The sequence below is a fragment of the Panthera pardus genome, unplaced genomic scaffold, assembly GCF_024362965.1.
Source record: "Panthera pardus isolate Hobbes unplaced genomic scaffold, ASM2436296v1 HiC_scaffold_3, whole genome shotgun sequence".
NCBI classification, from domain to species: domain Eukaryota; kingdom Metazoa; phylum Chordata; class Mammalia; order Carnivora; family Felidae; genus Panthera; species Panthera pardus.
In genome coordinates, this window is record NW_026526876.1 from 31,955,037 (window position 1) to 31,980,127 (window position 25,091).

Sequence of the window (25,091 nt, forward strand, 5' to 3'; positions counted from 1 at the left end):
TAGTAGGTCCACCTGCCAGGATCACATTCTAAAAAAGCAAAAGGACGCAGACTTTTTTGCACTGACCAGGCGCTAGATTCCTCACAAGTGAAATGAGTCTTGACCTCTTCCACAAGGCAGCAGGGCAGGAAGGCAGCTGGCCCTTGACGTGTGAATGACACGTACAAAGTTGTGTTGTTACACAGGAGAGCCAGGATCTAAAGTCAGCACCGAGGCAGAAAACGCAGAGGTCAAAAGGACCCTTGAGAGACAATAACCAACTCTTAGCCAAGTCCCCTCTGGTGGTTTTTCCTCCAGTATATGAACAGTGGTTGAGCACCTAAAGCCTTCTTTTCTTTTTCTTTTTTCCTTTCTTTTCTTTTCTTTTTTCTTTTTTTTGTATTTCATTTACACAACAGGCGTTTTTGGCTTGTTAGTATTTTTACACAACTGTCAGATAAAATGGTAATAATTCTCTTCCTGTATATGATGAAGCAAGGCGTGGAAATGTGATTCCTGCTTTATTTCCCGTCCGAATCACCTCCTGGCCCCTGAGATGAGCTGTGTCTACGGCTGTTTGTCTGCTACTGAGTCTGTGAGTAGAACAGGTAGGGCCCCAGAGTCAGAGGTCATTTGGAAAGTGTTTCTACTCTTTGTAAAAAGCAGAAAAGTCTTGCTAAAAAACAAAACAAGACAAAACACGCACTTGTTTACAAATAGATGTTGGTAGGACTTGTGTAAATATCAGGCCAAGTCTCATTCCAACTAGAACGATTTATGTGCTGAACCACTGGGCAGAATCTTTGCAAAAGCCCATCGCTCTGGGCCCCCACGCCAAGAAATCTCTCTATTACATACTCTTCAAGATAGATCGCTTTTTTTTTTTTTTTCCACCCTTGGGCCTTCAAACTCAGGTAAGCCCTGCCTGTGTCTTTGGGAAGAATGTGAGCTCTGGAGGACTTTTCTAGATCGGGGATGTTAAACGGGTGAGGCATATGTGCTGCCACCGCCCATTCCTGTATCCATGGCACACAGAACTCATGGAACATGACCCTGAATCTAAGCCCTGCTTTTGGGTCTTTCAGGACAAAGTATCCGGCATCAATTCAGCAGAATTAGCAAATGAGTTAATCCTGTTTGCCATCCCTGATCCAGTAATTTGTAACCATGCCTGCCACCCCCCCCCCCCCCCCCCTGCAGGAGAGGGGTTTAGGAAAGTTACAACCATCCGTCCTTCAGGCAGTGCTCAGCTATGATAAACCTTAGCCAATTGTGCTTTTAAAACCATTGTGTGCTTGAATACGCACATAAAGACACGTAGCCCATCACAGTTTTACATCCACTTACCCAGCGTCACACCATTTGTGCCACCAGTCCCCGGAATCATGCATACCAAAATGATAGCCCTTGATGACTTATTTAATGACAACAGACCAGACCAAGCACAAGGCCCAATTTTGAGTCATACAGTTCAGAACCAAGGAACCAACTGGGGGAGTTGATGTGGGTCAATTTCTTTATTTATTTTATTTGTTCCTGCCCTTTGAATACAGTCTCCAACCACTGCTTCCTTTAAAAGGCAGGCTTGTGGTTTTAGAACCAGATGGTGCAGGATTAGTTTTTCCTTCTCTAAGTATGACTAAAAACCTTGAAAGCTTAAAAACCATGATAGCTAGAAACCTTGAAAGCTAGAAAGAAGACGGTGGGCTGGCTTGGGCCCTTGAGAGTCGAGGAACAACAAAGTGGTGAATCTCCCTGGGTTTTCTTTTCCTTTCCCATATACCCTGGACTAAGCTCTGAAGGGGCCTGCAACCCAGAGCCACCGATAGAAAGAGGAGGAAGAAAAAAAAAAAGTGGAAAGCTTGCTTTCTCAGCCAAAGGACAAGAAAGGGGGAGCCCAGTAGAGACTTACGGGGACCCCCAGCCCTAGTTTCAGACCAGCGTGCCAGCAGGTGGCCCAAACTGTTCACAGCAGCTGCAAAGCCCTGTGTCTCCCTGCCTGTCCCTCTGCAGAAGGCCCAGCAACACCATGTGACCCAGGGAAGCACCTTCTGACACCACAGAAGACACCGGCAGGGATTGAGCAGGAACCCCAGCTGCACCAAAAGAACAACGCAGACCAGAATAGTATTGCAAGGGCTCAAAAAACAAACCAAACTGCCATCTCTTCCTCGGCGCTGCCTGTGGAGGTGGCAGCCAGCTCTTACTCGGCACCCTGGCTGCCCTCAGACCCCTGGGGAAGCCCAAGATCATGAAAAAGAGGACCCAGAAGTTCATCTGGCACCAGTCAGACTGATATGTCACAGTTAAGTACAAATGGTGGAAACCCAGAGGCGCTGACAATAGGGTGCACAGAAGATTCAAGGGCCAGATCTTGACGCCCAACATTGGTTATGGGAGTGACAAGAAAACAAAGTACATGCTGCCCAGTGGCTTCTGGAAGTTCCTAGTCTACAATGCCAAGGAGCTGGAAGTACTGCTGAAGAGCAGCAAACCTTACTGTGCAGAGATCGTTTACAGCATCTCCTCCAAGAACCACAAAGTCCTTGTGGAAAGAGGAGCCCAGCTGGCCATCGGAGTCACCAACCCCAATGCGAGGCTGCTCAGAGAAGAAAATAGACAGCTTATGTACATGTCATATTCGTGTTAATAAAACATAAAACTGGAAAGAAAAGTCAGAGAAACAGGAAGGAAGGAAGGAAGGAAGGAAGGAAGGAAGGAAGGAAGGAAGGAAGGAAAAGAAAAAAGGAAAGAAAGGAAGGAAAGGAAAGGAAGGAAAGAAGAAAAAAGAAAAAGAAAAGAAAAAGAAAGAAAAGAAAGAAAAAGAAAAGAAGGAAACAACGGTCGTTGGAAGTAAAACCCATAAAAGAACCAGTATACCACACCTAAATAGGACTCCCACCTGCTAAAATAGAAGGTGTAAATAGAATTAAAAGATCCCTAACGTAATGACCAGGATACAATAGAAAATCACTCATCATACCCCAAACCAGGAAAACAACAATGTAAATAAAAGGCAGTCAACTGATACCAATACTGATATGATTCAGATGTTAGAATTTATCTGACAAGGATTTTAAAGCAGTTGTAATAAAAATGCTGCAACAATCAACTGCAAATTCTCTTGAATTGGAAAATCTTAGCAAAGAAATAGAAGCTATGAGAAAGAACCACATGGAAATGATAGAAATGAGAAATTACTATGAAAGTTAAAACTTGGATGAACTTAGTCAGTAGTAGCATGGAAATGACAAAAGATCAGATCAGGGTATTTAAGGATAGATCAATGAAACTTACTGAATCCCAACAGCAAAGAAAAAGGATAAGGGACCCATGGGACAATAACAAAAGAGCTAACATTTGTGTCATCAGAATCCTAGGAGAGGAGAAATGTGGGGCTGAAAGGTATTCAAAGAAATGGCTGAAAATGCCCCAAAGTTGGTGAAAGTTAGAAACCTGTGGGTTCAAGAAGCTGATATACTCCAAGTAGGTTGAGACCAAAGAAATCCACTAGACAGATCATAATTAATCTTCTGAAAGCTGAACACTTAGCTAAAGTATGAAAAACAGGGGGGAAACAACCAGGAAGGAATACCAATTCAAGTTCTATTTTAGTATTGCCTATAAAGGAAACTATGGAGGCAGAAGTCACACAACATTTATAAAGTGCTGAAAGCAAAGAACTGTCAATCTTGAATTCTATATGTGATGAAATTATCCTTAAGGAATGAAAGGGAAGTGACATTCTCAGATGAAGGGAAACTAACAGCACACCCAGAGACAGAGCGATAGGAGTGCTGGATTTAAAATACCTAGTTAGGGGCGCCTGGTGGCTCAGTCCGTTGAACCTCTGACTTTGGCTCAGGTCACGATCTCACAGTTCGTGGGTTCGAGCCTCGCATCAGGCTCCGTGCTGACGGCTCAGAGCCTGGAGCCTGCTTCGGATTCTGTGTCTCTCTCTCTCTCTGCCCCTCACCCACTCATGCTCACGTTCTCTCTCTGTCTCAAAAATAAACACTAAAAAAATAATAAAATATGTAGTCGGGGGAGGGAGAAAGAGGTACAAAGTAAAGGATGACCCCGGGTTTCTAACCTGGATGTTTAGAAGAATCTAGATTGAGGTAATTCCTCAAACTGAGATAAACTGGACCCAGTTAATTTATATTTGGGTATATGGATTTATTCTTTAAACTTTTTATTTTGAGATAATGGTAGATTTTACGTGGGTGTGAGAAGTAACAGAGAGATGCTGTCTGCCCTTTACCCATTTTCCCCAGGGGTAGCACATTACTATGGCACAATATCACAACCAGGATATTGACATCGATATAGTCAAAACACAGAACACTTGCATCATTGATAAATTGGATGCCATCAACATTAAAATACTTTGCTCTTGGGGCGCCTGGGTGGCTCAGTCAGTTAAGCGTCCGTCTTCAGCTCGGGTCATGATCTCGGGGTTCGTGGGTTCAAGCCCCGCATCGGGCTCTGTGCTGACAGCTCAGAGCCTGGAGCCTGCTTCAGATTCTGTGTCTCCTTGTCTCTCTGCCCCTCCCCTGCTCATTCTCTCTCTCTCTCTCTCTCTCTCTCTCTCTCTCTGTCTCTCTCTCAAAAATAAATAATAAACAATAAAAAAATTAAAATAAAATACTTTGCTCTATGAGAGACCCTGTTAAGAGGACAAAAAGACAAATGACAGACTGGGAGAAAATATTTTGCAGATCACAGATCCAACGAAGGATTTGGTCTAGAATATATAAAGAACTCAAAATGCAATATTAAAAAAATGAATGGCCCAGTTAGAAAATGGGCAAAAGATATTCACAGGCATTTTATGCAAGAGGATATACAGATGACAAACATGTGAAAGACGTTCAACGTCACTAATCACTACAGAAAAGCAGATGAGAAGACCACATGAGATGTGACTGCACACATATCAGAATGGCTAAAATGAAGAATAATATCCAACGCTGATGAGGACATAGAGAAACTGCAGCACTCATCCATTGCTGGTGGAAAGGTAAATGGTATAGCCACTCTGGAAATGGTTTTGTAGTTTCTTTAAAAAATGTTTTTTGGGAGACAGAGAGAGGGCGAGCAGGGGAGGGGAGAGAGAGGGAGACACAGAATCCGAAGCAGGCTCCAGGCTCCAAGCCGTCAGCACAGAGCCCGACGCGGGGCTCGAACTCACGGACCGCGAGATCGTGACCTGAGCCGAAGTCGGACGCTTAACCAACTGAGCCACCCAGGCACCCCAAGTTCCTTTTAAAATAGACTTACCGGGGCGCCTGGGTGGCGCAGTCGGTTAAGCGTCCGACTTCAGCCAGGTCACGATCTCGCGGTCCGTGAGTTTGAGCCCCGCGTCAGGCTCTGGGCTGATGGCTCGGAGCCTGGAGCCTGTTTCCGATTCTGTGTCTCCCTCTCTCTCTGCCCCTCCCCCGTTCATGCTCTGTCTCTCTCTGTCCCAAAAATAAAATAAAAAACGTTGAAAAAAAAAATTAAAAAAAAAAAAATAAATAAATAAAATAAAATAGACTTACCATACAACCCAGCAATTGTATTCTTGGGTGCTTATCCCAAGGAAGTTAAACTGATTTTCATGCAGACCCTTGGAACAAATATTCATAGCTGCTTTATTCGTAATAGTCCAAAAAGCTAGAAACTACATCTTGTCAGTTATGCAAGATGCTTAAAAAAAAAAAAAAGGATGCTAACTTGCGGAGAAGGCTGGGTGAAGGGTGCGGGAGTGCCCCACTCCCACCCCATGCTTTATTTGCAACTTCCTGTGAATCTATTTTAAAACAAACAGTTTATTTATTTGTGATGACAACACTTAAGATCTACTCTCTTTCAAAATAAAAAGTTTAAATAAAGTTGGGCTCAACCCCAGCATCACCAGTCACAGCAGTCAGGGAATGTTGTCTTGCCATATGTTTTGAGATACGTGTGGCATTTTCACTGTGGCCGCCCCCTTATAAATGAACAGAGTACACGGAAACTTCAATGAAGCATTCTTTTCCAATTCTGTGTATTCACAGAGAAATGGCATTTGTTCTCTGTGTTGTCAGGACCTTAATCTTATCACGTGCTTCTGTTTTCCATTTTGACAGAGCTGTGTTTGTGGCTGGGTCATCTTACCCCGCCTTCCTCCCCTCTACGATGGTGGTGATGGTGTATGCTTCTCTTGCCTTCTCTCTCACAGACACTTCTTTTCATAGCCCCAAATAAAAATGGTTGTATCCTTCCTTCTGCCTGCCCCACTCTGTCTCCATTTTGGGATGGGACTGAAAGCCTTCAGGTACCTTAAATGTAACTTACTCATTTTATGTTCCAAGCTTTATTGTAGCATCCTAGGATTGAGCATTCAGCCACTTAGGAGTGTTTTGAGAGTCTAAGCAGCTAAGAAATCCTAGGGCTTTCTCTTGTATCTTTTCCACTGTGAGTAACCTTATATTCAGGGGAAAAGAGAGGGAGAGAAATAGAGACACATTAATTACACAGACCTATTCTTTGGAAAGCCTGCGTGTCCATTTATCCTTCTCCCCAGGGATAAAAAAAAAAAAAAAAATCCCAAACTTGGCCATTACTAATAAAGTTAAATAATACAAAATGCCAACACAACGGTACTTTTGAACAGTGACAGAGACATATAATTCAACTTTTGGCACAACAGTAAAGCCACGAGACCTCCTGTTTATGTTTTATTGGAACAAATCACTTCCCCTTAAAACTCACATGAAGACTCAAAAGCTGATGACAAAAGCCAGTCATTTCCTACTCATAGGGAGAGAAGACACAGCCCTAAGTTCCCTTATACTAACAGAAGAGCAAAATCCATCCCTTTAACTGGGCCCCTTGTTCTTCATCTACACAGTTCTTAGGGCTTTGATATCAACTGTGATCACTGTTATTTCACAGTAAGAAGCGGCCACGGGAAGACATACCTATTCATCTCGGGAGAGAAGATATTTTGTTGTATTTCTGATATAGCGCCTTGAATTCTTGAAAGAAAAAAATCAGAGAGAATTATGTCAGTGCCAGGGGGCTGGTGCTAAAGTAGAAGGTCTAGGGGCGCCTGGGTGGCTCAGTGCGTTAAGCGTCTGACTTCGGCTCAGGTCATGATCTCAGGATTTGTCATTTCGAGCCCCGCGTCGGGCTCTGTGCTGACAGCTTGGAGTCTGGGGCCTGCTTCCCATTCTGTGTCTCCTCCTCTCTCTGCCCCTCCCATGCTCCTGCTCTCTCTCTGTCTGTCTCTCAATAATATATAAACGTTAAAAAAAATTTTTTTTAAGTTGAACGTCTAACTCCTAAGGCTAGCTTAGAAAAGGCTTACAGACCAAAGCCAGGGAGTGGGGGGGTTTTAAAAACACCGCAGATGCCTTTTTTCTTTTTTTCCTTCTTGAAGGGTCATTCCTAAATGAAGGAAATCACCCGCACACTGAATGGTATACCCTTCCTCCTCTCTGCTTGTACATTTGGCTTTCCTCAATGAATTAAAGCCTGAAGGAAGACGCTAGGAGGTATTATTTTCTGAAACTGACGCATAGCAGCTTTGCTACCAAGGAGGGTGGCTTGCTCCTGTCGTTAGCTTTGTTTGCTCTGGGCAGCTTCCCTTTTACCGATTGTTGCATTTCTCATGATCGCTCCCTCAGCCACTCAGGGGTCTCTTCTGAGACCGACTCTACTCTGAACACAGGCGAACTCTGTGTGTGCCAGGGAATAGGGCGGAGTATCCACGTGCCTGCCAATCTATCTCGGATGATCTGCGGTCATAGTGCGGTTTTCGATCGCCAAGCCTCTTCAGAATGCCCTGGTTTTCCACGGTGATTCTCACTAGCTCCCGGTTTCTTGTTTCTCTGTTCAAGCTGAAAAACACAAAATCCTGAGATGGTTGAAGAATAAAATACCCCTCTCGGATGAAGTCGTGATGTCATAAACCCAGGCTGCCTAAGCGCAGGGAACACACTGTCCTGCTGATCCCTGAGGCCCCATATACCTGTTGAAATCGACTACACTCTGGCGAACGTGCACAGCATTGGTAGGTTTGTATCAGTGGTTTTTCAACCCTGATGTCCGCTAGAAGATTCTATTTTATTGGTCTAGGGTGCAGGTTGGACATTGGCATTTGGTAGCAGCACCCCAGGAATGGTTATGTGAAACCAGGACTGAGAATGTCTGGTTTATGTCATGGGGGAAGGGGCTTGCCTATGGATACATCACAAAGGGCCAGGGACAAGTTCTGCTTCACTTCTTTTCAGCTTTCAACTATTTCAGATATACAAGGAAATATATATATATATTTCATCTATATATATTTCATCATTTATATATATATATATATATTTCATCTCTATTCATAGCACTTAGCACATAGTAATTGCTCAGGAAATATTTGAGGAACCGATCCTTAAGAACACTGTGTCAGAGTCCCACCTCTGGTCACCATTTGACAAAACTATGTGGTATTTTCCTGTGACAAACTCTGAATAGGACTCCAAAAAGTCTCTTAGATGCAATAAAAGTTAGGAGTCTTTAACGCTAGAGGAAGGTCCCCCTTTTGAGTAGTTTTTATTCTCCTTAATCTGGTCTCTCTGGCTTACCCATTAAGATACCTTCCTTCGAGTCCTCCTCCTGCTCAGGGGAAACTCGCACTAAAATTCAACGAGGGGCAAGTCAATTCTGACTTTCCAAAAATGAAAAGGGGTGAAAGAACACTACCTCTTGGAAAAATACTCGTTCCAGCAATCCACCCTGGCAGGGCCGCGATGGGCGTTTGCGATTTTCTGACACAGTTGCTTATTTTCATATTCGATTTTGTCGATTCGCTTTTGTTCACCCTGGTAAGAAACCACACCCCAGCATGGTGACATCGTCCAACACCCAACGGCTCAGGATCACTGTCCTCTGGGATGGCGGGGGAGGGGCAAATTGGGGGCCACCATGGAGACGGGGAGCAGGGCACAGGAAATGGCTGGTGTGCAAGGGGAGGGGAGGAGTAACAAATCTCTGGGTTAGGTGGGTATTTATGAGGCTCTGGGAAGCTGGACCCCTTCAGGACATAGATAAAGATCAGTCAAGTACATCTGCAAATGGCAAAAACAAATACCTGTAGTTTGCTCAGTTTTAAAATGTGATGCGTGTGTGCCACCGGAGGTTTGGTATCGACAGTAGGCTTCACTAGAGAAGGATAAAAGAGAGCCACGTTACGACACAGGAGTCCCCTCAGCCACCTCGGAAAACCCACTCATTCTAAATGACCGTCCGACTAATAAACATTACGATTTTGAATTCCGACCTTACTCTAGTTGGGGAAGTTTAACTGTCCCAAGCTGACATCTTTGATGAGTTTTTTAGCAGACGTGAAAGAACGTGAGGGCGGGAACAAGTAAAATGTAGAGATCAATGTTCTTTGCACCCAGTGAAAGAGCCTCTCCCGGGGTGCCTGGGTGGCTCAATTGGTTGAGTGTCTGACTTCAGCTCAGGTCCTGATCTCACGGTTCGGGAGTTAAAGCCCCACATCAGGCTCTGTGCTGACAGCTCAGAGTCTGGAGCCCGCTTTGGATTCTGTGTCTCCCTTTCTCTCTGCTCCTCCCCCTGCCCATGCTCTCTCTCTCTCTCTCTCAAAAATAAATAAACATTAAAAAAATAAAAAAGAGCCTCTCTCATCCTCATCCTCCACAATAGGACTAGCCTGTTGGGAGCCTCTCTAGTTTTCTTTGGCTTTAATGAGTTTAAATGAGCATTTCCGTCCACTGGACTCCGGGTGGACGATAAATTTTGTCACTGACGCTGTTCTCTTGACCCAACCCAGCAGATAAGGCCACATCACTGCAAAGCCCTGTCCTGGTCTGGTTTACCGTCAATCTCTCTAAGGTGGACCCTTCCAGAACCCCTAATCACAGTGTCCTGCCCCAATGACCCACATACCTATTTGTATCCTATTCTTGTGAAATATGTAGTGGCCAAAGTCCAGTTTCTTCCTGAAGGTCGTGCTCTGCCTGTGATTAGAGACGATTACAGGGTAGGCGAGATAATCCAGGCAATTGTTCATCTTCTCTTCCTAGTCTCACTTCAGAAATGAGGCACCCAGGCTCCTCTGTGAGGTCCTCAGCGGTCCCCGTGACATGTTGTCATAGTTACCCAGTTATGACATCAGGGACGGGTCTTGGGGAAGGAAGAGGAGTGGCGGAGCATACCTGGCCACCCCTGGGCTTCTGCTTGAAAGCTAATCTAGGTCCAAGTCAAGATGAGGGGTGAGACTCAGAAGCTCGCTCTCCCACCTGCCTCGCAGGCAGCTGCCGCCAGCACTACGGGGAAAGGCGTGGTGCGCTGGGAGGGGTGGGAAGGCTCCGGGTGGGGGCTGGGGTGGAGGAGTCCAGCCTTGGTTATACACCTTGGACTCTAAGCTAACTAGTCTCCACCGTGATGGATCCCCTGGAGCCGTGAGACCACCAGCTTTGGGGGGAAGGTGAAAGATGGCCTGAAGGATAATCTCATCCAATTTCTTCCTTTTGCAGATGAGGAAACTGAAGTCCAGAGTCACAGCCTGCTTTGCTGCTCAAGAACCGAGTTAGTGGCAGGGCTGGACTCAGGATGAGGTTTCCTGAACTCCCAGGACATCTGGTTTTGGGAGGGGTAAGAGTGGGTGTGGGTAATCTGCCGTCGGCAGTGGGGGAGAACAGAGACCGTCATCCGCTCTTAGTGGGATCTCAGCAAATGAGGAGAGGCCAACCCTGGGCTGGCAGCTGCTCTTGGACCGGCTGCAAAGGAGCCTGATTCACCTCCACGGTAGCACAGGTGTAGTAGCACCTAGTGGGCGCTCATTACATTGGCTAAAGTAGAAGGAGAACACCTACTGAGTGCTCATTGCACAGTGTTGGGCGCTTTCCTTGAGCGTCACGTTTAATCTTTCAAACAACCCTAGGAACGAGGCACAAATGATGTGGAAATGTTGGGGCAAACGATCAAGAAAGAATTCTTGAGACATCTTTGGGGCAAAACAGTGGTTTTCTTTTTTTACATTGATTTATTTTTGAGAGACAGAGACAGAGCACACATGAGGGAGGGACAGAGAGAGGAGGAGACACAGAATCCAAAACAGGATCCAGGCTCTGAGCTGTCAGCACAGAGCCCGACACAAGGCTTGAACCCACAAACCTCGAGATCATGACCTGAGCCGAAGTTGGATGCTCAACCTGAGCCACCCAGGCGCCCCCATCGGTGGTTTTCTTAAAGCATGAGGGCAGGACCAGTGGGGAGAAAGAGCACTGGGGTTGTGGAAAGTTGAATATGTACTTTCAAGTCGGGAGGGGTCAGGGACAGAGAAAGTCTGTAAGGAATTTTGGAAACAAGATTTCCAGGACCCTGAGGAGGCTAGCTATTGTTACGAAAAAGTCATTTATTACTGTTGGAAAAAAGTCAGGAGCCCTTTCAGATGTATATCCTGGGGCCATATGCTTGGAGGATGATTGCTAACATACATCTTGGGGGGTAGAGGTAAAGGAAGTTTCCAAAGGAATTTCTATATGTTTAAAGTAGACTCACAAGATCCTGGCAGGAGGGGGGGGGGGTGGGTAACGTTAAGCTAAGATTCTCTTTTGCCCTTAGCAAAGTATCAACGTGGAGACAGCTGAGCTCCCAGAGGAAGGTCACTCTGCCTGTTTCAAGGACTGATCAATGGGCTGTGAGTAGCAAGGAAATTTAACTTTTTCTTTTGTCTTTTTTCCCACATCAATAGTATCCTTTTTTTTTTTTTTTTTTTAAATAGCAAACAGGTTCGGAGAGACCAGCGTCAGAATGCCAAGTGTGGCTGCGCAGAACCCAAGCTTTTGGGCACGATGCTGGGTCTCCATAACTGTTGGAAGAAACGTGCCTCAGAGTTGTGCTTCTCAAACTCTAACCTTTGTAGGAATCGCGGTGGGGGAAGGGAGTGTGTGCTGTAAAAGGCACATTCTTATTCCGCAAGTCTGGGCTGGGGCGCAGATTCTGCCTTTTGGACCAGCTCCCCGGGCGAGGTCTGGGCTGCGGGTTCCGCAGCAGGCAGTCAGAGGTCACAAGCCCAACCCTGGTGTCCCGGTAATCCTGCAAAAACTGAGCGACACCTGTGGTGTCAACAGGAGCCTGGTCAATAGAAACATTTATTGCGTCCCGAGTTTAGTCCAATGAAGCCACTGCACTTCCCAGGGGATAATGGTACAGAAAACGCCGCGGGTGGGCCGAAGACCCCGCCCCCCCCCCCCAACACGGGCGGCGCCATTTCCGCCGGGGCACGTGCCTAGGGGCCTCCGAGCGTCCGCGCGACCCCAGCGGCGCGCCTTCTCGCGGGGAGCGGGGCGCGTCGGCCGCCCGCGCTCCGCCTTTTCCCGCGTCCGGCGGGCCCGCCTCCGGGGCGGGACGGGGCGGGTCCCGGCAAGCGAGCCCCCGCCCAGCTGACCCGGCGGCTCTCCCCTCGCAGGCTGCTGCCCCGGCGTGCTGGGCCCGGCCGCCGCCATGTCGGGCCCGTTCGAGCTCTCGGTGCAGGATCTCAACGACCTGCTCTCGGACGGCAGCGGCTGCTACAGCCTGCCGAGCCAGCCCTGCAACGAGGTCACCCCCAGGATCTACGTGGGCAACGCGTGAGTCGCCGCTGGGGCGCCCCGCCCACCCGAAAGCCGGGGTGGGGGCGTCGCGGGCGTGGGGAGGGGGGGTGCGGGGCGTGGTCGCCGTCCGGGAACACAGAGGGGGCTGGAGTCGCCGCCCGCCCCCGTGCGTGGGGGCGGAGGGGCTAGACCCCGCCCCGGCCCCACGAGGTCCTCCCCCTCGCGGGGGGCACGGAGCCCGGGGCGCTCGGCCAGCCCGGCGTGCGGCCCGCAGCCGTTACCCGCTAGGGGCTCGGCTTTGGGCGGGGTCGGGCTACCGTGATCGCTTAACAGGTGGCCCTCAGTCACCCGGCCGGTCTCCAGCCCGCGCGTCATGTGACAGCTGCCTGGCTCTGCAGTGAGGTCACCGCGGAATGTCTGCCTTCGCTGCCATGGCAACGGGCTGACGTCACAAATCGGGCGTGGAAGTTTCCCGGCTGGGCAGGCCTGATCAAGGGGGAATACTCCAAATGTGGGATCCGGAGAGCGGGGCCGGGGTTTCCTCGCTCCTTTTCCTAACTTGCACATAGGGTTTGATTAACCAACGCCCTGAGCTCTGTGGGCCAGGGTCTGCGTGTTGGAAACCCAGAAGTAACTCTCTTCTCTCCTTTTACCCAGGGGGAAATGGTGGCCCAGAGTGGTTGAGGGATTGTGAGGACAGGGTCAAAGTCTTGTTCATGTCTGTACCCCCTGTCCTGTACTACAGGACTGCTGCTTACCCTAAGGAGTGCCACAAAAACGGGGATCATCGCGGGGCTAAAAGGGGTCCATAAGGCAGGTCCCACCTTCATGGGGGACCGTCTCCTCCATTGCATCTATTCATTCACCATATTGAGCACTTACTGTGTGTCAGGCACTGTATAATGCACATTCATAGGGATATTAATGATAATGGTAAATTTGTTGAATGTCAAGTAATAGAGAAGGGAGGTGAATGGGAGTTCACCTTCAGAGTTGTTTGTTTTCATCAACCACTGCCTTACAATACAACCGTGTGCAGTATGGTGAGCAGGGACAAGCTAAAACAGTCCCAGAGCCTCAGCCAGAGGGCTCAGTAATTGCAGAGTTCTGAGGAAAGCCAGCCCCCTGTCCAGTCAACGCAGGCAGCAAGTGGCCTTGGCACCCTTGGGACCCACTGTCTTGGGCAGTTTGGCACATTCGGCTGCCACCACTTACCAAGTGAAAAGCTAGGTTGTGGATGTCTGGTGGTAGCCAGACTGGCAAGTGCGGACGGCCACTGTAGAAAACACGTCCCCTGCCCAGTTAGTGAATCTGGCTTCGACTTGGCCACGGGTGTGTGTGTGGGGGAGGGGGGGCGGGGTGCTCCCGCACGTTGGGAGCCCCTTAACCAAATCAGGGTTCACAGAGCAGAGAGGATCCTGTATGAGCCTTGTTTTCTAGAACTCAGGATTTGCAGTTGATGTGGACATGACAGGCAGAGTGAGGGGAAGACAGAACAGAGCTGGCGTCAGGTCTCCTCCTGGCTCTGCCTCCAAGCAGCCCATGTGAGCACAAGCACATCCTTCCGCTGTCCTGTTGGGCCCGAGTCTAAGCCGAGTCCTTGCTTCCTTACAGGCTGCTGTGATAGGCAAACAGGATCCTGTAGGAGAAGGCATTTCTGTGAAGTATACACTGCTGTCTGAATTGGGATGTTGTTGTGAGATGAAATAAAGGAGCCCTTTGACTATTCAGATCAAATGTTTTGTAACCCCCAGAGTTCTGTTGGCGCCACTTGGTCCCCAAGTGCTTCCTCACCCGAGAGAGCTTCAGAACCGTGGTCGGTGGTCTGTGGCCGAAAGGGTCCCTCTGGGGGACTGGCGGGGCTGCCGTGCTTTATAATCCAAGGAGGGGGGCTGCCTAGGTGGCGCCGATTTCCCTCTTTTTCTCTGAATCACTGCATAGTTATTCGGCACCTACTATGTGCCAGGTGCTGTAGCAGGTGCTAGGCATGCAGACCTGAAGCAGACGTGGTCATTCCCTCCAGGAGCTCACAGCCTGCCCGTGAAAACAAATAAGCACCATCAGGCTTTAGAAAAGCACTGTCCTCAGTGTCAGGCTCTGTCTACACAATAGCACATTTAACACTCAATGACAACCCCCGGGGGTAGCTGCCGTTACCATCCCCATTTTACAGACGGGGAAGCTGGAGTCACAAAAAGGTCAAGGGACTTGCTCAAGGTTAACCTGGCTGGCGAGTGTCAGAGTTGGACTCAGCCCAGGCAGTCCGGCTCTGGAGCCCATTTTTAGCCACTGGGCTCTACCACCGCCTCAGCATAGGGAACACGATGCCAGATGGAATGGAGGGGTGACCGGGACATACTGCAGAGGGTGGTGAAAAATGAGAGGGTGTGTGTCCATGGAGAAGCTAGAGGACGGCATTCCAGAGCGGGAACAACACGGGTATGAAACCACCCAGTCTATTTGGGGAAGCTGCCGGTAATTAGATATGGCTGGCGTGAGGGAGGTGGGTCATAAGATGGGGAGAAGCTGGCAGGGGCCGAGCGTGGAGGGTTCCTTGCTTTGCCAAGAGACTTAGAATCTTCTCTGTCTTCCTCCCCCCGGGGCTGCCACTGGGTCAGTTAATCATTCCCTGCTGCTCTCTTCTGTCCAGGTCTGTGGCTCAAGACATCCCCAAGCTGCAGAAACTAGGCATCACCCATGTTCTGAATGCTGCTGAGGGCAGGTCCTTCATGCACGTCAACACCAACGCCAACTTCTACAAGGACTCCGGCATCACCTACCTGGGCATCAAAGCCAATGACACGCAGGAGTTCAACCTCAGCGCCTACTTTGAAAGGGCTGCAGACTTCATTGACCAGGCCTTGGCTCAAAAGAACGGTAAGGCACCTGCCTCCTAGGAAACAGTGCAAGGCAACTTTGGATTTTTTTCTGGAAAAGAGGCCCGCAGTGGGCTTCCTCTTGGAACCTATCAAGTGGCGCTACATTACACAAGACGTACAAACCTTTCACCGGGTGGCAGCCCTGGGGTCCTTGTGTTTGAGTTGACTTTGGCTGAGAGTTCATTTGCAGCCACTCCCCACATGCCCCCAATTCAAATAGCTTCAGTAATAACAGTTTATCTTCCGTGGTAAGAAGTCCTGAGGTGAAGGAGCTCTGGGGCCGGTTGATTCAGCAGCTCAGTGATGGCATCAGGACAAGGTGTTTCTCCTCTCTCTTTCTTGCCACCCTCCGTGCTGGACAGTCCCCTAGTGGTCCCACCATGGCAGTGGCAGACCCAGTCACCACATCCCAGCAGGACAAAGTGCAGCGAAAGACGAGGCCGCCGTCTGTTTCTCATGTGTCCCCTTCCTTCCTTCCTTCCTTCCTTCCTTCCTTCCTTCCTTCCTTCCTTCCTTCCTTCCTTCCTTCCTTCCTTCCTTCCTTTTAAGAGTAGAATGGTCCTCAGAAACTCCTCAGTAGGGTTCCCCTCACATCTCGCTGGCTGGACCTGGCTTACATGAATGCCTGGCCAGAGGAATGGGGGCAGCCGTGACTGGCTTAGGCTGGTGCTCAGCAAGCTGTGGCCCAGGGGCCACGTCTTCCAGCTACTTTCTAAATGCTCCCAAACCTTAGACTGAAACAGAACTGGTGAGGAACTGGCAGTCAGGGAAGGTGTCCCTGGGGGAAATCCTAGAAGGCAGAAGGCAGACGTCAGCTGAGCAGGCTGGGCCTCTTGCCCTTTCTGCTTTTAGCTTACTTCTCTCAGCAGCTGCCTTTACCTTCAAGCTGCTTCCCCCAGCCTCTTCCTCCCCTCCCCACAACCTTCTCAGGGGAAGTGCCCCCCCCCCCGCCCCATTAAGGCACGGTCAGCCTCGTCCCCCTGATTCTAGGCTGTCTCTGCTACATAATGCTTCTTGTGCCTGGCCTCCGCCCCGGAATGATTTCCAATGACCAGTTTGTACCAGATGCTGATTATGGCGTATCTGGGGCTCAGGAGGGAAGTGTTATCATGCAGGGAATCTGCAGACTTCACTGTCAGGCCCTTCGTGGTCTCCTGTGTCCCCCAACCCCGGCTTCGGCTGTACTGAATTCTTGTGTAGATGGCAACAAGGGGCACAGGTAAGGGGGTGCGTTTTGCTCATCTTGTGTATGGATTGGTCATCCGCTCGGGGAGCTTAGAACTTTCTGACTTTGTTTCCTCTTTCCATACAACTAGGAACATAGCTTGACTTCTTGTGACCTCCTGTCTTAGCAGGAGCCCACGTGGGCTGAGTCTGGAAATTTCTCTCTGCCTCTCCCTACCCTGTCCTCTGGCAAACTCCACCTTGCGTTTTATCGCTGGGCACAGTGTTCTCTCTTCCATGGAGCCTGCCCTCAGGCTGGGTCCACTGGGTCCCCCTGTCTGTCTCCCCAGCCCCTGATGTCGTATCGGGCACATAGCAGACAACGCTGCAAATAATTACCGAGTGAGTGACAAAAACGAATTCCAAGGACTCTAATGCCAAGTGTAAATGCTTCTGGGGTTGATTGGCCGAGTGAGTCAACAGAAATGCACTGGCCTCCAACAGTGTGCAGGGCTCAGGGGAACCAGCTGTCCATCACTTTGGAGAAGTGGGAACAGCCAGGAGTGCTCAGAGGAGGAAGCTGTCGTTTCCAGCCAGGAAGATCAAAGGACGCTTTATGGAGGAGGATGGCGTCTGGGTGGGGCCTGGAAGGATGGGAGTTGAGCCCTCCCCTTCCCCATTGGTTCTGTGCGTCTTGGGCTTCTGAGTCTGTTCCAGGTGGTGAGGAAGCCTCTGTGCAGATGGTCCCCTTGCCAGGGTCAGGGCATGGATGGGAGTTCCCTGCTCTGCGGACTTTGGGTACACTGGCCGGAGAGTGAATGGGCAGGAAAGTGGAGGCCTTCCCCTTCCTGCTTGGGAGGCACTGGGGAAATAGAGTCATGTTTTGGAGGTGGGGTGATGGGAACAGAAGAGACTGTGTTTGACCCTGGACCAGCCGCTTTCCTTCAAAGTAATGGCAGTCTACATGTATTGGTGGCTAATCATTTACTTGGCTAGTCAGCAAATACTCATCGAACACCAATGTATACGAGGGATGGTAGGGCATCCAGAAACCAATACCCCACAGGCCTTGCCCTCAAGGAACTCACAGTCTGGCAGAGGAGGGGTAGATCTGTGCAAGGCCAACAGGAACATAGAGCTGGGCTGCCATAGTGGAAGATACTAGATGCCACTAGAGGACTCCTGATGCCAGATGATAGTTATTTATTGAGTGTTTACATGTGCCAGGCTCTAGCCTAAGGGCTTAAAATAATTTTTTTTTTTTAATGTTTATTCATTTTTGAGAAACAGAGACAGAGTGTGAGCGGGAGAGAGGGAGAGCCAGGATCTGAAGCAGGCTCCAGGCTCTGAGCTGTCAGCACAGAGCCTGGTGTGGGACTCGAACCCACGAGTCGCGAGATCATGACCTGAGCCAAAGTCGGACACCTAACCGGCCGAGCCACCCGGGCGCCCCTCTAGCCTAAGGGCTTCATATGTCATTTCCTTCAGTCCCCTAACAACATCATGCGATGGGTGCTCTTAACCCAGATGAGGAAATTGAGGCGTCGTGGGGTTAGATAGGTCATAGTGTTAATCACGTTAATAACGGGATGGGGGAGATGGCGTTGGACGTGGGGGGCCAGCTTTAGTAGGGCCTCGTGGGCCATTTGAAGGGCCATGAGGGTGTTTTTTGTTGGTGTGGTTTATTATTATTTTTAGGTTTATTTATGTTGAGAGAGGGAGAGCGCGTGCACACTAATGCCCGAGCTGGGGAGGGGCAGAGAGAGGGAGGGAGAGAGAGAGAATCCCAAGCAGGCTCTGTACTGTCAGTGCAGAGCCGGATGGACGTGGGGCTCGAACTCACAAACCAAACCGTGAAATCATGACCAGAGCCAAAAATCAAGAGTTAGGTGCTCAACCCCCTGAGCCACCCAAGTGCCCTGGGTGTGTTTTGATATTTTTGTCTTTGTGTTTGTAGTTGACATGCATGTTTCTTTTATCTTTTAAACCATTCTGTTGAGGTATAATTGACATTCGGTAAATCACACCTATTTAAAACCTACAATTTGAAGTTTTGACATACGGATGCACTTGTGAAACCATCACCACAAACAAGATCGTGAGCACATCCATCCCCTCCCCCGCTGCCTGGAGTTTCCTCATATGCCTTCGTGACCTCTCCGCTCTGCCCCTCTCCACCTTCCAACCACTGGTCTGCTTTTCGTCACCAGACTTGAGTATACGTTTCGTAGACTTCTGTATAAATGGAATTATATGTACGCTCTTTTGGCCTGGTCTTTTTCACTCAGCGTAATTGTTGGGTATTCCATCCCTGTTGCTGCAAGTATCAACAATTCGCTCCTTGTTAATGCCGAGTAGTCTTCCAACATGTGGATGTACCGGTTTGTCCGTTCACCTGTTGACGGGCATTTGGGTGGTTTCCATGTTCTGCTCTTGATTGAAATAGCAGTTTCATGTGGAGAAGCGCCCGTATCACAGGCGTGTGGATCAGTGCGCCGCGCACACCCACGTATCAGCCCCCAGATCCGAAAACAGGACACCACCAGCACCCTAGAAAGCCCGCCACGTGTTCCCTCCCAGTCCCCCCATCACTACCATCCAGACTTCTGATAGCACAGAGCAGTTTGCCCGCTCTCCTGCTCCATGGGGTCCCAGATGCCCTGTGTGTGTTATATCTGTGTTGTTTCTGGTGTTCGTTCTTGGTACTTTATCTCTTCTACCGTTGGTGGGCCTTTGGGAGTTGCCAGCGGGGCTTATGGTGACGGGTGCTGCCTTGTGAATGTTCTGGTGTCTTTTGGTGGACGTGTGCACACGTTCCCGCCCGGCCGTAGGGGCCGCGTGTGTCCAGGCTGAGCACATACTGCCCCACAGTTTGCTGGCGTGCTGTGCTAACGCACAGCCCCCTCCGCAGCCACAGATGGAAGTCCTGCTGCTCTACAGCCTGACTGACGCCTTGTGTTTTCCGTCTTTTTCACTGAGTCATTCTGGTGGGGACACAATGGCTTCTTACTCTACTTTTCATTTGCATTTCCCCGGAAGGGTTTTTTTTTTTGGTTTTGTTTTTCATTTTTTAAAATGTTTATTTATTTATTTTCAGAGAGAGCACAAGCAGGGGAGGGGGCAGAGAGAGGGGGAGGGCGAGAATCCCAAGCAGGCTCCGTGCTGTCCGCACAGGGCCTGACGCGGGGCTCAATCTCGAGAATCGTGAGATCAGGGGTGCCTGGGTGGCTCAGTCGGTTAAGCGTCTGACTTTGGCTCAGGTCATACTCTCATGCTTCATGAGTTCGGGCCCCACGTCCCGATTCGGATTCTGTCTCCCTCTCTGCCCCTCCTCCACTCACACTCTGTCTCTGTCTCTCTCTCAAAATTAAATAGACATTAAAAAAAAAAGAATCTTGAGACATAACCTGAGCCGAAATCCAGAGTCAGACCCTTTAACCCACTGAGCCACCCAGGTGCCCCCAGGAGAGTTTTGACTAGGGTCTTCTGTGATTGGATGGCCCCAGCTCCAGCTCACGTGTCCCTGTTTCTTACAGGCCGGGTGCTTGTCCACTGCCGGGAAGGTTACAGCCGCTCCCCAACCCTAGTCATCGCATACCTCATGATGCGCCAGAAGATGGATGTCAAGTCTGCGCTGAGCATCGTGAGGCAGAACCGTGAGATCGGCCCCAACGATGGTTTCCTGGCTCAACTCTGCCAGCTCAATGACAGACTAGTCAAGGAGGGGAAATTGAAACTCTAGGGCACTCCCGCCGCCTCTTCTCTAGAGGCAGACAGGGGAGCCCCCGGTTGAGGTGTCCCAAGCCACCATGTTTAGGAAACACAGTGCACCCTGCTCCTAGCATCACCAGGCACTCGCCCACAAGTCTGTCCCAACACAGCCCTGGGCCACTTTCCCCCTGGGGGGCATATAAAGAAGCTTGCTAAGGAGGGCGTTCTTGCTCCCTGGTGTGTGTCCTGTGCCTGCAGTTTATGATGTCCCCTCCCTGAGGTGGGGGCGCAGAGGGGGAAGGCGTGTGGCATGTGTCCTCCTGGATGACCGAAGGCAGGAGGTCCGTGCAAGTGTAAGGCTCGAGATGCCCACAGGGGTCCCTCCTGACCTCCGTTGCCCCCTGCCTCCCTCCCCCCTGCTCCCTACCATCCACCCCTGGGGCGTCTCCTGAGCGGGGACCCCCGCACCTCGAGCCCTGTAAGGGAACTATGCAAACGCAGGCTCCTCTCCCTCCACCATGCCTGTCTCCCCCTGCTCCTCCCAGCTGTCTGCACCTTGCTCAGAGGCAGAGGCCCATCGTGAGGTCTGAACTGGCCTGGAGAAGCCATCAGTTGTTAGCGGGTGGACATTCCCATGAAGAGACTGCATTGTAATTATTTCCTTAGGATTAAAGATACCTAAACGAAGAGGCCCTCGGAGGGGCAAACAGATTCCCCCTGGAGGACTCCCCTAAGTCAATAGTTTTTAAGATGCGAATCGTTGGAGGACTTGCGTTCAGAATCCCCTGCTTTGGAATGTTCCCCTTGGACTGCTCTCAGGTCGCTTGGTCTGTTAGAAGCGCGATGCCTTGGGCATGGTTTTATTTTATTTTATTTTATTTTATTTTATTTTATTTTATTTTTATTTTTATTTTTTTTATTTTTATTTTTATTTTTATTTTTATTTTTATTTTTATTTTTTTAGAAAACAGAGTGTTGAAGTTCCAGCCTATTTAAAAACCCCACCATTTGAAGAATTACAAAGGGTTTGCCCTGAATGACCGTGTTGGCCAGCGCCAGCCTCTCGTGCTAACTGCTTTCTTGTCTCGGTTGCTATTCCAAGGACGGGAGGAAGTTGGCCGATTACATTGTGGGTGTGTGGGTGTGTCGGGGGGTGTGTGTCTCAGAAACACAGGCAGAGGATGGACCAGTGGCTCCTCACCGTGCCCGCTTGTAGGTAGTTCTTAACGGCTCTGTGATGCCAGGAGCGAGCCTGGGGCCCCGGGAGCAAAAATGACTCAGCCAGGCAGAAATGAAACACGGCGGCGCGTCCAAATGGAGCCTTCACTGCTGGTAGAACAAACCACAAACAGGAACAGCCTTTTTTAGGACTTTGTAAGGATGGTGTCGGAACGCACTAGCACACGCGTGCACACGCTTGTCAGAATATAGGAGTTTTGTTTCGAACACGGTCCTGTTAGGACTTTCCATGACCGTCACCGTGGAAAGTGAGGCGTTCCTGTCTCTCCAGGTTCCCTGCCAGCAGAGAGGTGGCCCTCAGCCACACCCCCAGGTCCTAGCACGTAGAGGTCTATAAAAGTTGGTGGAATTAAACTTTTTTTTTTTTTTTTTTTTTTTTTGAGCACCAGACGTGTGCAGGGTGTTGTTCTGGTGGGCGTATCAAGCTCCCAGAAGGCCTGAAGGGAAAAATCCAGGACTTTTGTTGAGTAGTTAAAAATTCCGTTTTAAATTTGAATTCCGGCAGCATTGACCTGTCGAGGCGGGGAATGTGCCTTTTTCAAGAGTTGACCGGGAACGTCCGGAACGTCCGGCCAGACAAGGAGAAGCAGGGTGCCGCAGGGCCTCATGGGTGTCGTGACCTCTGTTGCTGCATGGTCCCTTTTCTCTGTGACCACAGTCACCCTGGACAAACTAGGGTCTGTCGTCTTTTCCAGATACCGGACTGCCCACGTAGACCCACCTAAGTGAAACGGCCATCCTCTCTAACCTGTGTACCTCACCTCACGGTTTCCAGAGCACTGTCCCACGTAATCTAACTTGATCCTTTCAGTAACCCGATCTAGTTGGTAGAGCTTCTTCATGTATGGTTACCTTTTTTAAGAAAAAGGAGCTGGACTTCAGACTGAGGGAGGGCATGGCCCCCAGGCTGTCCTGGCCTCTTAAGGCAGAGCCAAGGCAAGACTTTGAAGTTTGCTGCTCCCTGAAGCTGAATTCTTTGTCTCATGCTACCCTCCTCCCCCAAGACAGGAGCTCCCTGGGAGTGCCCAGGTGCCCTGAACATGCCCTTGACCCAGCCTGTGTGCACAAGAGCCGGTCGGTGCTCTGGATGGAGTACGGTGGTTCAAGCTGTACTGCCCAGGGGGTCTGCACGCGGGTGGGAGGGAGTTGGTACAAACCCATCCCTGCTCCAGGAAACAGAAGTAAAACGTGGGTCCCCGATTCGGTTAGAATGTGTGGCTCTTCCTCCAGGAAACATGTAGCATCCCTAAGTTGGAGCTTTCTGCTCTGCTTCCAGAAGAGGCTCTGGGGCTGGGGGGCCAGGGTTCCCCCTCCCACACTTAGGCAGTGGTCATCCCACAGGACGGCCACAGCTACTTAGGCTACTTAACCAGACCTCTCGAAGGCCTTTTTGTGGGGGCATGAGGGAGAAAAGGCCATTGAGAAAATTACTGCCTTTACTCTGGGGCTACTTTTATGCTGATAATTTGGGATTTCTTGGTAGTCTTTAGTCCCAGAAACCCCGTATTTACTTCATGAGATTTAGCTCCTAATTTTTGAGTAAAATAAAACTCTTATTTGTGTAAGAGCCAGCATATGCCCAGCTGTGAGTGGAAGCTGTTTCTGGACAGCTCTCTACCCCTGGGAAATGGTGGAATAGGAACTCAGGGTGCCCTTACCCCCTCCCCTGACCTGATCCCTTCTTTGACTAGCAGACCCTCACATAGGTCGAATTAGAGCACCAAATGGCTTTCTTCTCAAATCTAAAGCAGTACACTTTCCACAGGCTGGTCTGTTTCCCTGCCACTCTGAGTTATCTGGAGAGCAGAAACCACCCATCTGTCAAACAAGGGGGCCCATCTAGAAGACCTCTCAGGTCCCTTTGGCTCTGACACTGTAGGGTTCTCTGAGAACCCCCACCTGGAATTTACCACCACCTGGAAATTATAGGGTCTGTAATAACATGATGACCAGCAGGTGGCACTGTGTTCCACCCATGGTGATGGATGGTTTGAAAAGGAAAGTTGGTGCCTTTTGTGTCACAAGTTAATGTTAAGATGCTAATGTTTTAATTAAAATAAGCACTGATCTTATAATATGAAGATACGACCTTTCCTCGCAGGAAATTTTCTGTCGTAAAACCGGTGTCAGGAATCACCGAAGAGCCAACAAACAGTGTTGGTCTTTCCAAGTCAAGGTTTTATCCTGATTGGAAATAGGAACCCTCTCCGGTTGAGAGAGCAGATCCGTCGGAAGCTTAACTTACCTCCTGCCAGCTGTTAGGGTGATTTGATTGTGAAAGCGTGAATTTTCTGGGCAGAAAAGGGGAAGGTATTAAATTGGTTTTAAAGGAAAGTAAGCTTAACGTCTGTTGTATCACAAATCAGTGTTAAAACACTAACTGTAACCAAAATAAATGTCTTACATTACATAGAAATGGTCTTTTTGTCCTTCTTACCACAGCTGATTTTCTTCCCTGCTCTTCTGTTTGCTTTTTCTAACTTTTCAAAATAAGCATCATCTAAAAATTAGCCCTCCTGAACTAGTTCTCATTTCCATGATGATTGTATTTATGCAGTAGGTATTTATTTCGTTATTTTTAAATGTTTATTTATTTAGAGAGAGAGAGAGAACGAGCAGGGTGGAGGGGCAGAGAGAGAGAGGGAGAGAAAGAATCCCAAGCAGGTTCCGCACTGTCAGCAAAGAGCCCAAATCGCCTCGAGATCATGACCTGAGCTGAAATCAAGAGTTGGACACTCCAGGGCACCTGGTGGCTCAGTCAGTTAAGCGTCTGACTTCGGCTCAGGTCACGATCTCACGGTTCGTGGGTTTGAGCCCTGCGTGGGGCTCTGTGCTGACAGCTCAGAGCCTGGAGCCTGCTTCGGATTCTGCGTCTCCCTGTCTCTCTGCCCCCCGCCCTGTTTGTGCTCTTACTGTCTCTCTCAAAAATAAATAAACATAAAAAAAGAGTTGGACACTCAACTGACTGAGCCACCCAGGTGCCCTATGCAGTAGATATTTATTAAACATCTTCCCTGTACCAGAAATTTCCTGTGATAGGAATAATCTTTTTATTTATTTAATTTCTAAAAATTGCAGCTGTTGTGAGGGATAATTGACTGGAATATTCTTGACTAGAGTGGCCCATCCCAAATGAGGGAGGTAGATCTATGTTCCCAAGACAGTAGGAGACTGGGGATGACAGTCTCAAGGTGGCCTCACGTGAAGATGACTGGGTGGCATTTTTAGGGTTTGCGGGGTCCTGCAAATGGGCAGTCCCCAGACCTGGCCCCACCCTCAGACGCCTTGGACTCCGCCATTAGCTTTTATCTCCCTTATGGTAAACATTGGCTTTTTTTCTTTTTCTCCGAATAAAAAACTCAAGAGTTGGGTGCCTTTTCTCCATGACAGAAAAAAACCTTTTTCACTCTCGTTCCCCGTAGCAGAGGCACCTAGACTAACTCGTTATTTGTCCAGTCTCTTTGGACAAATATAATCTTTATATCTTTACATAGGATTTTAGGGCCAAACACGAATCTAGGAGACTGGGAAAAGTGTT

At 49.3% G+C, this 25,091-nt stretch overlaps 2 protein-coding genes, 1 long non-coding RNA gene and 1 pseudogene across 3 annotated transcripts; 3 read left to right on the plus strand and 1 right to left on the minus strand.

Moving 5' to 3' along the window:
• The first annotated feature begins 535 nt into the window (after positions 1-535).
• LOC109258150 (60S ribosomal protein L32-like) lies at positions 536-2,680 on the plus strand (annotated as a pseudogene).
• A 3,620-nt stretch (positions 2,681-6,300) lies between these two features.
• On the minus strand, positions 6,301-10,127 carry CFAP97D1 (CFAP97 domain containing 1). Its single transcript, XM_019434886.2, has 6 exons — positions 9,910-10,127; positions 9,089-9,159; positions 8,701-8,819; positions 7,724-7,847; positions 6,927-6,983; positions 6,301-6,429 (listed from the first exon to the last, which is right to left on the minus strand). Exons 1-5 carry the CDS (start codon positions 10,031-10,033, stop codon positions 6,927-6,929), a joined length of 495 nt encoding a protein of 164 aa, XP_019290431.1. The 5' UTR covers positions 10,034-10,127; the 3' UTR covers positions 6,301-6,429.
• Positions 10,128-10,146: 19 nt separating this feature from the next.
• Positions 10,147-11,737, plus strand: LOC109258219 (uncharacterized). The gene is made up of 3 exons (XR_002076233.2): positions 10,147-10,235; positions 10,500-10,551; positions 11,590-11,737. It is a non-coding gene; the product is annotated as an uncharacterized LOC109258219 (long non-coding RNA).
• A 651-nt stretch (positions 11,738-12,388) lies between these two features.
• Positions 12,389-23,969, plus strand: DUSP3 (dual specificity phosphatase 3). The gene is made up of 3 exons (XM_019434897.2): positions 12,389-12,596; positions 15,211-15,437; positions 20,140-23,969. Exons 1-3 carry the CDS (start codon positions 12,472-12,474, stop codon positions 20,343-20,345), a joined length of 558 nt encoding a protein of 185 aa, XP_019290442.1. The 5' UTR covers positions 12,389-12,471; the 3' UTR covers positions 20,346-23,969.
• The last annotated feature ends 1,122 nt before the right edge of the window (positions 23,970-25,091 follow it).

What these genes read in the sequence shown, in the direction of transcription:
- CFAP97D1 (XM_019434886.2), bottom strand. Translation starts at nt 10,033, where the DNA reads ATGAACAATTGCCTGGATTATCTCGCCTACCCTGTAATCGTCTCTAAT. An exon ending in CAAGAATAGGATACAAATAG is followed by an intron (nt 9,160 to 9,909) that starts GTATGTGGGTCA and finishes ATCCTTCTCTAG; the next exon opens with TGAAGCCTACTGTCGATACC. An exon ending in TAAAACTGAGCAAACTACAG is followed by an intron (nt 8,820 to 9,088) that starts GTATTTGTTTTT and finishes GTTTCTTACCAG; the next exon opens with GGTGAACAAAAGCGAATCGA.
- DUSP3 (XM_019434897.2), top strand. Translation starts at nt 12,472, where the DNA reads ATGTCGGGCCCGTTCGAGCTCTCGGTGCAGGATCTCAACGACCTGCTC. An exon ending in AGGATCTACGTGGGCAACGC is followed by an intron (nt 12,597 to 15,210) that starts GTGAGTCGCCGC and finishes TCTTCTGTCCAG; the next exon opens with GTCTGTGGCTCAAGACATCC. An exon ending in GGCCTTGGCTCAAAAGAACG is followed by an intron (nt 15,438 to 20,139) that starts GTAAGGCACCTG and finishes TGTTTCTTACAG; the next exon opens with GCCGGGTGCTTGTCCACTGC.